This window comes from Sphaeramia orbicularis, chromosome 19 (assembly GCF_902148855.1).
Source record: "Sphaeramia orbicularis chromosome 19, fSphaOr1.1, whole genome shotgun sequence".
NCBI classification, from domain to species: Eukaryota; Metazoa; Chordata; class Actinopteri; order Kurtiformes; family Apogonidae; genus Sphaeramia; species Sphaeramia orbicularis.
Window position 1 is genome coordinate 41,552,378 of NC_043975.1, and position 11,083 is coordinate 41,563,460.

At 41.2% G+C, this 11,083-nt stretch overlaps 2 protein-coding genes across 2 annotated transcripts; both read left to right on the top strand.

Annotated features, from left to right (window-relative positions):
- The first annotated feature begins 721 nt into the window (after window positions 1-721).
- LOC115439440 (uncharacterized) lies at window positions 722-2,355 on the top strand. Its single transcript, XM_030163275.1, has 4 exons — window positions 722-733; window positions 852-914; window positions 1,009-1,108; window positions 1,199-2,355. Exons 1-4 carry the CDS (start codon window positions 722-724, stop codon window positions 2,230-2,232), a joined length of 1,209 nt encoding a protein of 402 aa, XP_030019135.1. The 3' UTR covers window positions 2,233-2,355.
- Window positions 2,356-5,006: 2,651 nt separating this feature from the next.
- LOC115439319 (uncharacterized) lies at window positions 5,007-10,607 on the top strand. Its single transcript, XM_030163149.1, has 2 exons — window positions 5,007-8,966; window positions 9,492-10,607. The coding sequence occupies exon 1, from the start codon at window positions 7,000-7,002 to the stop codon at window positions 8,797-8,799; it is 1,800 nt and encodes a 599-aa protein (XP_030019009.1). The 5' UTR covers window positions 5,007-6,999; the 3' UTR covers window positions 8,800-8,966; window positions 9,492-10,607.
- The last annotated feature ends 476 nt before the right edge of the window (window positions 10,608-11,083 follow it).

Genomic DNA, 11,083 nt, shown 5'->3' on the forward strand with positions numbered 1-11,083 from the left:
GCGTATAACTAACTCATTTTTTCTGTTTTGAAGGCTGCAACACCGCTGGTGCAACAGTCCAATCCCATCCCTTCCAACGCGTTGTGGTTCAGCAATGCTATGTTGGATGCTATGGAGGAGTTCGCTCCTTCCACTGGGTCTGACGGCATTGCTGTTCCACCATCCGGCCAGGTAATGTTCAAATATTTTCGTTCTTATTTATTGTTACTATTACACACAAACACAGTGGTACATTATCATTTGTAAATATGTGAGTGTTTGCTCCTCCCCTGCTAATTTAACTTTTTGCCTCTCACCTTCATGTGTGTGGTCTATAACATATATATATATATATATATATATATATATATATATATATATATATATATATATATATATATATATATATATATATATATATATATAATTTTTTTTTTTTTTTTTTTTTTTTTTTACAATTGGTACTTTGATTAGGTTTGTGTGTTTGAAAAAGTTAAAACAATGCATTGAACTGAGTAACTGCTTGGTTGTGTTATTGTACATTTTCATATGTTAAAAGACAGACTCTACAAATGTCCATCTTTTATTTGTTTAGGCTTCCCCTGGGAAGCATCGAGTGAGAGGTGTTGCCACCAGGCATGCCGGACGGAAGCGGCAGGTAGATATTTTGATTTTTATGCTGGTGTGGAATTTGTAAAAACAAGTTAAACATATAATGTATTCATTTGAAAGAATTGTGTGAATGGACAGCAATGTTAAAATGTAAAACTGCGTGCATTTGTATGTCTGTTTTTTTTGTATATTTTGATAACACTCACCTCAAACAAGTGACTGTGTTGATTTTAACATTGTACTGTAATTCTACTTTATAGGTGCGGTCAACACCTTCACCTGCCCATGTGGTTGCCTCCCAGCCCAGAACAGTGTTGGTCAAGGTCTGTATAATTTTACTTATTTATTATTGGTAGCAGCATTATTTCTTCTACTGATGAGTTTAGTAGATAAAACACTATTTCTACATTGTGTCAGGGGGAGGCGGAGATACCAGTGGTCAGGCCGGTCCCAGAGGTTGTGAAGGACCAGTCCGCTGTCCAGGAGGGAGCTCAGGTGCCACAGAAGATCAGCAAAGGTAAGTATGTTTCTGTTCCTTCTGTTACTGTTCCTTCTGTCTGTGTCCCTCATGTTAGTGCAGCTCTCTCTGACTGTGATCACGTGGCAGTGACCAGGAGGGATCATGAAGGGATTAGGTTAGTAAAGGTTGTGCGTGAATCTTTTCACCAGGGAGATTCTAGGTTTTTGTATAGAGGAGTGCAGTGTATGGCCGTTGCCTTAGTCAGCATAGCTAGACACATGGTGAAAAGCGTGTTCTCGTGGGAGAGACTCGATCTGGATCGCGTGTTGGTTGAAGGTGATAAATTGTATTGCGATTTGCGTAACAAAAACCTCTTCAGCCACATGTCTAATCTGTTGTCTGTTCCAGATCTTCCCAAGGTTTTTCCAGTAGAAAGGCCAGAGTTTAGTGTAAGTTGTGGTGACACATGGTCAGGTGAGGTAGGTGTTGCATCAGGTGAATGGATTGACGTTGGGGTGTACGTTAGTATGCAGAATGGTTTGGAGAGAATTTTTAGTCAGTACAGCACTTGTCTGCTGACACTTTGTGGTAATACATCTGCCATCATCTGTGAGGATGGACAGTTCGCTGTGGTCGACAGTCACTCTCGCAGTAGCTGTGGCCTGGTACATGGTGACGGTACCAGTGTAGTTCTACATTTTTCGTGTCTGGATGACCTGCATCAGTATATTTGTTGTTTGGCAGACAGTCTCACTTCAGGTGAGAAGCCGTTTGAGCTGTCTGCCATTAGTATTAGTAGCATTGTGGACCCAGCAGTGTCAGGTGTTTCTGTAGAGAGTTGCGTCGCTGAGATGAGCTCGGCTACAGCACCAGGGTTTAGTGAGGTCTTTGTTTGTGCAGCCCCCTCTGTATCTGAGAGTGGGGCTGGTGTAGAAGTGAGCCCAGCGGTGTCTGGCATTTCTGTTCTCACCTTTTCCGCTGACGTTAGCAGTGGCTCAGAAACGGAATTCACAGTTACTGATAGTAGAAAGCGCAAAATTGTTTCGCGCACTTGTGTGTCGAAGAAATCAAAGTGTTTAGATAGAACTGCAGTCAAGTCTGATGTAGAGTTTGTCAATGCAGTTAGGAATGTAGAGCTGGTCTTCCGTCCCCTCGGTGTAGATGTGTCAGTCTCTGTGTAGTCAGTTAAATATAGATTTTATGAAAGTCGGTGGTCTGGTGTGTAGAGAGGGCAGGTATTTAGGTGTTCCCTGTAGAAATGAGAAGATAGTTCCAGATGGGAACTGCTTCTTCAGAGCTGTGTCTCAGGCTGTTAGTGGTTCGCAGAAGAACCATCGCAGGATTAGGCTGGCTGTTTGTAGTGAGTTGGAGCGTAATGCTGATAGGTATCAGTCTTTTGAGGACTGGTTATTTGTCTGTTTCGGAGTATGTTAAACAGTCCAGAATGAAGTATGTAAACACTTGGGCCACAGAGGTGGAAATCCAGGCCACTGCAGATTGGTTGGGAGTTGGTGTGTGTACATTTCTTGATGGGCGTTGGTTAAAGTATAGTTGTAGAAGTAAGTGTTTGTCATCAGACTGCATTTACTTGGAAAATGTCAGGGGGGAGCATTTTGAGTCTGTGGTATGTGTGTGTAAGCCTGGGCAGCAGGGTTGTTATGGGTACTGTAGAGTTGGTGAGGAGACAGGCTACAGTACCAGGTCAACAGTGATAAATGTCATTGACAATGTATGCTCAGACAGAGGTTATGTTGAGGTTGTAGAGGGTCGTGGTGCGAGTTATGATAGTAGTACTAGTAGTAGCAATGTGAAGTCCAAGTATTTGAGGCAGAAGCAAAATCTGTCTGAGAAATGTGTGTCGCACAGAGAAAGACATAAGTTATACTTTAGAGAGATGTACAGGAAGAATGTGATGTTCAAGGAGAAGAATATATCGTGGAGTATAATGAAATACAGGGATGACACTCAACATAAGGACAGACTTAAAGCAATGAGTGTGGAGAAATACAGAGATGATAGTCAGCATAGGGACAGAGTTAAAACAATGAGTGTGGAGAAATACAGAGATGATAGTCAACATAGGGACAGAGTTAAAGCAATGAGTGTGGAGAAATACAGATGATAGTCAACATAGGGACAGTGTTAAGGCAATGAGTGTAGAGAAATTCAGAGATAATGTTAAGCATAGACAGAAGGTAAGGCAAAATGTCAAACGATATTATCGCAGTAATTGTAAATATAGGCAGCACGTTATTGCTCGCGTCAGGTTGAGTCGGAAGCAGAGGCTCGAGAGGTCAGTAGATTTTGGTTTGGTTATGGAGCACTTTTTAGAAAAGGTCAGGGATGGACCAGATTTTGTGTGCTGTGTTTGTCATAGGCTGATGTTTAAATCTCAGGTGCTGAAATGTGACAGGGATGTTTATGCCGCGAGTGTAGCAACAGCTGGCATTGCAGATAATTGCATTAGTGAGCATTATTTGCATAGTTGTGATGAGAGTTGTGTTGAGCCCTGTCACTTAGCTGCGTGTAGAGGTCAGCTGTGGATTTGTTATACGTGTCACAATAAGATTAGTAAAGGTGAAGTCCCAGCTGAATCATGGAGAAATAACCTCGATCTAGACCCCATTCCTTCAGAACTGGGATGTCTAAATAGCTTAGAACAGCACCTGATGGCTTTACACATCCCGTTTATGAAGATGTTAGCGTTGCCTAAAGGTGGTCAGAATGGTGTACATGGGCCTGTAACATGTGTTCCGGCCAACATTGTACAGACCACCAATGTCTTGCCGCGGTCCAGTATGGAGGGGTCTCTGTTTCAGGTTAAGTTGAAACGTAAACTGACCTATAAAGGTCATTACGAGTATCAGTTTGTTGATACATTGCGTCTAAGGCGGGCGCTAGAATATTTGAAGACGACAAATGTGTTGTATAGAGATACTGAATTCAACGAGGAGTGGATAAATGAATTTTGTAGGCAGGAAGATGGTGAGCAAGAAGAGCCTGAACCTGAGGATGAGGATGTTCAGGTTCAGTCTTCTCAGGTTAAGCAGGTTGTTGGAGAGGGTGAGGTTAGCCAGGCTGAGGATGTTGCAGTAAATGTTGATAGTGTAGATGAGAAATCAGAAGACATAGTGCAAGATGAACTGTTACATGATAGACAACAGCACTGCATGTTTCAGGACACTTGCTTATTTCCTGTAGACATCGGGCAAGAAACTTTAGACCAGTATTTTGAGGATATTGTGAGTATAGCGCCTGCAGAGGGAAACAGTCCAGTTAGGATGCTTTCTGACCATCTAAATGAAGCAAAGTGTTTCCCGGTGTTGTTTCCTCTGAGTACTAAGACCTTCCATGATAGTCGCATGCATCATTTAACATTGTCGCGTTATTTTAATAATAGGATCATGCATGCCGACGGCCGTTTTGCACGGAATGTTGAGTATATTTTTTATAGTCAGTATATGTCTGAAATGGATCAGGTTGTGTCGAGTGTTTCTGTAGCTATGCGTAAGGGTAAAGGAGGTCAGAAGTCTCAGAGAATCAGTGTGAGCATGCTTCAAGACGAGAAGTCTTTGAAGCAGTTTTTGGAGTTTGACAACGGTTATCGGTTCCTTCGGCCCATACGCGGGACGCCAGCTTTTTGGTCTTCTGTGCAAAAGGATCTCATTGCGTCCGTGAGACAGTTAGGGATTCCTATGTTTTTTGCATCGTTTTCGTCTGCAGATCTGCGCTGGCAGAATCTCCTTGCCAGCATCCTGAGACAGGAAGGCAGAAGGCAGACAGTAGAGGATTTAGAGTGGGCCGATAGGTGTGAGTTGTTGCGTCGTAACCCGGTTACAGCTGCGCGGATGTTAGATGGCACTGTTTTTTGAACGAAGTTCTCATGTCTCCTGCTCAACCAATTGGCAAGATTGTTGATTACTTTTAAAGGATAGAATTCCAGCAGCGGGGGGTCTCCCCATGTTCACGCGCTGTTCTGGATCGAGGGAGCTCCCCAAATTTACAAAAACACAGATGAAGAGGTTGCAGAGTTCATTGACCAGTATATTACATGTGAGCTACCCTAAGACGATGACACGCTATTGGACATTGTGTCATCAGTTCAGACACATTCGAAGAAACATTCAAAGTCGTGTAAGAAAAACTAAACGAAATGTCGTTTTAATTTTCCAAAACCAGTTTCTGCACGCACATTCATCTGCAAAATCGAGGAATGCCATTGTGCACAGAAGGCAAAGGAGACAGGGGAGTCTTCTGATTCAAATGACAAGCCATTGTGCACGTGTCGGGAGGATTTAGAGAAGAAAATGCTGAAGGAGCTAGCTCAGTCCATTCTGACTAGAGTTAAAAATGCCATGGAGAGGGATGAGCCTTTTGCTAGTGTAGAACAGTTGTTTGCCAGTGAGGGGATTAATCAGGCAATCTTTGAGATGGCTTATAGGTGGTTGGAGAAAAAGAATAGTGTGGTTTATTGACGAGGGGTAAATGAAACTTGGATTAATCAGTATAACAAGAATTTGCTTAAGTGCTGGAGTGCTAACATGTCCATTAGCTTTGTCACCGACGCCTACGCAGTCATCACATACATCGTATCGTATATTATGAAAGCAGAGAGAGAAATTGGCCTGTTATTGAGCAATGCCCAAAAAGAAGCATCAAAACAAGAAAATCTTTCCGCTAGAGATGCTATGAAAAAGCTCGGCAGTGTATACTTACACAACAGAGATTTCTGTGCTCAGGAGGCGGTGTATAGGCTAACGAACATGCATTTGAAGGAGTGTTCCAGGAAGGTTGTGTTTGTTCCAACAGGGAACAACATTGTGAAAATGAGTTTGCCCATCGGTGTTTTGTTGCAAAGGGCATCCTCTCATGGTATTGGGTCAGAGGATATGTGGATGACTAGCATCATAGATAGATACAGGAATAGGCCCGACGGTGATGTGTTTGACGACATGTGCATTTGTATGTTTGTCTCGGAGTATCGTGTTCTCACCAGGAATGAAAAATCTCCAAACCAAATTCAATTGAAAGGCGGTTTGGGATTCATCTTGAGGAGAACACGATCTCAGTTTGCGGTTGTGCGGTACATGCGTTTTGATTTAGAAAAGCTGGAGGAAGCCCACTTTCAGAGTCTGTTGCAGTTGTTCCTTCCTTATAGAACTGATTCAGAGCTCAAGCCTGAAGGCTTTGCGCTCTTCAAACAGTTCTATGAGGAAGGGGAGGTGACGTTGGCTGACGGCTCCGTGCGTTTGGTGCAGGACGTCGTCGATTAGAATAGGGCAAAGTTTGAAGTGGACTGTCCTCATTTAGAGCGCACTCAGGAAATTGTTGAGAAGTTAAATGGCGTTGACGAAGATGCGTGGGGGGAGCTTTGTCCTGAGCAGGAAGTCGAACGTTTGGAATGTTTAGACGATAGACCGCAGCAGCAGCAGGCGGAGATACAGGATGAGCAGTTGGTAGAATCTGAAGAAAATGTCCCCGATTTGTTTGTTGGTGGTAGACAGGTAGCTCAGTTTGAGAAAAACACCACCATTTTGTCTAGGACTGAGGGTTTAGCATTGATTCATTCTCTGAATGATACGCAGAAGGCTGTTTTTGACAGGATTAGGAAGTGGTGTTTGGATAAGGTGATGGGTAAAAACCCTGAGCCTTTGCATGTGTTTGTGACAGGTGGCGCAGGGACGGGGAAAAGTCATTTAATCAGAGCTGTCCAATATGAGGCAGGGAGACTGCTGTCAACACTTTGTGATTGACCAGATACTATTTCAGTTTTGTTAACTGCTCCCACAGGCGTAGCTGCATATAATTTAAGTGCAGTAACAATCCATCACGCATTGAGTATTGGTAAACAGGTTAGCTTACCTTACATCCCTTTGGGTGAAGATAAGCTAAACTCTTTGAGAGCTCAATTGAGTCAACTCCAAATTCTAATCATCGACAAGATCAGCATGGTAGATCACAATCTGTTGGCTTATGTGCATTGCCGGTTGAGGCAGATTAAGCAGTCAGGCGACTTTTCCCCTTTTGGTAAAGTTAGTGTGATAGCTGTGGGGGACTTTTATCAGTTGCCACCCGTTAAAGGGAGGCCTCTGTACACCAGTCAGGTGGGTGTGGACCTGTGGTGTAATTTTAGTAAGGTGGAGCTGACAACAGTCGTTAGGCAGAAGGATAGTGTTTTTGCTGAGTTGCTGAATAGGTTGAGAGTGCATTCGAAGAAAACCCCCTTATTGAATAGCGACGTTGTGATTTTAAAGTCCCGTGAGACAGGGGAAGAGACCTCAGCTTTGCATATATTTCCAACTAATATAAAAACCAGTGAGCATAATCTGAAACGGTTGTTTGCAACTTGTCCAGATTATACCACTATTGAGGCTCAAGATTTTATGAATAGCAAGAAAACGGGCAAATTAGAGGAGACGGTAGGGCATCACAGCAGAGCATCGTACACGTGTTTACCCGAGAAATTGTGTTTGGCTCGGAACGCACGTGTGATGCTTTGCAGAAACATTGATGTTGTAGACGGTCTGGTCAATGGAGCATGTGGAACTGTTACTCATATTGAGTTTGGAGAGGACAAAAGCTTCCCTCTCACAGTTTATGTTAAATTTGATGATGAAAAAATTGGCTCACAGAGGAGAAAGCAACGTTCACATGCTGCAGTAGAATGCCGTAATTCTACTGCCATTGATCCTGTTCAGGAGTCAGCCACTGCACGGGGTGGTTTGCGTCGTCAGTTTCCTCTTAGGCTAGCGTGGGCGTGTACTGTCCATAAAGTGCAGGGGTTGACTGTAGATGAGGCCGTTGTTTCGTTTGATAAGGTGTTTGCACCTGGGCAGGCGTATGTAGCGCTTAGTCGTGTCAGGGCTTTGTCTGGACTCATCATCAGGGATTTTAAAGAGAAAGCCATTTACTGCAAGGACACCATAAAGGAGGCCTTGGATAGCATGCCTCCATTTCTGATTGAGCAGCCACAGCCTTCATTAAATACACATAGTTTCTCTGTGTATTTAATGAACGTTCAAAATTTAAGTTGCCACCTGTCACATTTGGTGTCTTGCACACAGCATTTACAGCCTAACTGTATTGCTGTGACAGAGACGTGGCTCAGTGCACAATCCTCAACAGACAGTGTTCACATTGACGGTTACATTTTCCACAGTCGTCCTCGAGCCTTGTGTTACAGCAGTAGTAACCCCAAATTGTCTGAGCTTAGGGACCTAGAACATGGTGGAGTAGGCTTGTATACAGCAGGTGATTTGGACTGTGAGATTCTGCAGGTGCCCGATTTGAATCTGGAGTGTTTGGTGTGCCTGTGTAGCAAATTGAACATCGTGATGGCAGTAATTTATCGTCCACCATGTTATCCAAATTCATTATTCAAACAGAATCTGGGGAAGTTACTAGATTGGTTGAATCCAATCAGTAACACAATTGTTATAATGGGGGATTTTAATGAGGACATTTTGAAAAGACCATCAATTTGTAAATTTATGGGCCAAAAAGGATATATTCAGCATGTAACGCAAGAGACAACAGAGAAGGGGACACTGATTGACCATGTTTATGTCAAAACAACACGGTATGATGTGGATTGTACAGTGATGTCTGCGTACTTTAGTGATCACGAAGCCATCTGGTGTGGTTTTCGTGTTAAAGATCAGGATTTATTAGAAGATGTAGATTTGCTGTTTGCAGAGGAGTTTGAAGATTTAGAGGGTTTTTTCGATGACGAGTCCGATGTAGAGTAGATTAGGTTTGATGGTTGTTATGGTTGATGATGTTTTTACAGTTTGAGTAGGCGTAATTGATAATTTTATTTACAGGTTGTAAGAGGAAACTGACTTTTAGCATGTGTATATATTTATTTGTTGCATTTTAAATGTGTAAATCTGTCCAGCTAGGTTGTGTGGTTTGTGTTTGTGTCAGGACAGTATATTTATTGACGTTTTTTTTTTATATCTAGTATTTATCGGTATTTATTCTGGCAAAATGTTGCCAATCTCTTGTTAATTAATGAGCTTGATGCAAACAAGAGTCATAAACTTAGATTTGGTTGTTGTTATTGTTGCAGTCGTTTATGAGTAGGTGTAGTTGTTTTTTATGTATCTGGTTTTAAGACAAAAATGACTATGTACATATTGCTTTGTTGTTTCTTAAATGTGTAAATCTGTCCAACTAGGTTGTGTAGGTGTTGTTGTGGTTTTATTGTATGCATGTTGGGACAGTATATTTATTGATGGTTATTGATATTGGGTATTTATTGGTATTTATTCTGGCAAAATGTTGCCATTCTCTTGTTAAATAATGTGCATGATTGTTGCAGTCGTTTATGAGTAGGTTTAGTTGTTTTTTATATACAGGGTTTTAAGACAAAAATGACTATGTACACATTGCTTTATTGTTTCTTAAATGTGTAAATCTGTCCAACTAGGTTGTGGAGTTTTTGTGGTTTTATTGTATGCGTGTTGGGACAGTATATTTATTGATGGTCATTTATATCAGGTATTTATGTATATTTATTATCTTGTTAAATAGTGTGCATTATGCAAAGGACATAGATTTAGTCATGGTGCATAGATATGCTTGTATTGATAACCATGTGTCACCACTTTAAGTAGTTGTGTTTTTGGGTTCTGCCATATGTGAACGGTTGGTCTGTGCTGTAACTGTTAAGTTTGTATGTATTCTTTGAATGTGTTGTTTGTATGTGTATATGTTTGTTTTTCTCAGGTTGAAGTTCATTGTTAACGGTGCACTTTCTGATTTAAGATTGATGTACTGTTCATGAACTCAGAGCAAATCTGTTGTGGCATCAAAAGGTACACACACCTCTCGTTGTGTGTACCAGTGGTGTTGAACAGGACAAAATTGCATTACAAAAACATGTATCTCCTCCTGTGTGCCAGAACTAATTATGTTTTTTCTCTCTGAGGTTTGTTCCTGTATATAACGTCTCAACTCTGTGATCCCCAAGTGTTTTTGATATGTATTTTTTATGGTAGTTAAATTAAGTAGTACTCCCTGGTAAAATGTCCAAATAAAAGAGGATACACAAGCAAAGGTGTTAGAAAAATGGGCAATGATGACTGGGAGTACAGTTGGTGTCAGCTGCTGCCTTATTGGTACAGACAGCTGCCTGTCAGCCAGCTGAGCCCATAAAGAAAATAAATAAATAATTAATTAATTAGAAATAAATGCTTGTTAACTCTAAAGTGTTGTCTGTGATATGTTTAAAGTGATTTTTTTTTACTTGATATTTTTTTCTGTGTAATATTTTATAGCAGCAGTTAGCAGTAGTTTAGATGAACCCTATTCACAGTAATTTGTGTTCAGAACATTACATGTTTACAGGGAATGTTGGAATTTTTAACCTTCCCTACTGCACAGAAAAGGCATAATTTAATACAAATTTACCATTTGTAAATGTAGTGTTTGGCCGCTTCTTAAACAAAATGCAAAATTCTAAAAGATGTTTTTTCAGTTTTGTTATTTTTGTTAAATTAATGCAACTACATATATGGAAAATGATGATAGATATGACTTGATTCTGAATAAATTCTTACTAACTATAAAGTGGTGTTTGTGATATTTTGGTTAAAGTGGTACTGTAGTTTGTGTAGTAAGCAAAGATACTTTACTGGGTAACACTGTGTTGTCTAAAAATGAGGCTATATGTACAAATGTAATACATCCAACATGTCAATCAAACCTTAACCAGGCTACATGCCACACTCACATTTTGATCATCACATCCTTCATATACAGGGAGTGCTTATGGGGTTTAATATGTTTCTGAGTGGGGCTTGGCTTGGACTTTAGGGGTTGGCAGAGCTGAGGTGTCGACGGTGAGGTGAGGCGGATCGCCCAGTGTGAGGTCCCGCCCAATGGTGCTTGCAGCTTTAATTTCGTATGTATTTTATTCTCTGTTTTTTGTACTTTGTTAAATAAATCTGAGAAGACAAACTTTAGTAGAGGAAACACTTTTTACAACACGAGTTAGTGACAGATTACCTGTGTTGAGGAAGATTTACC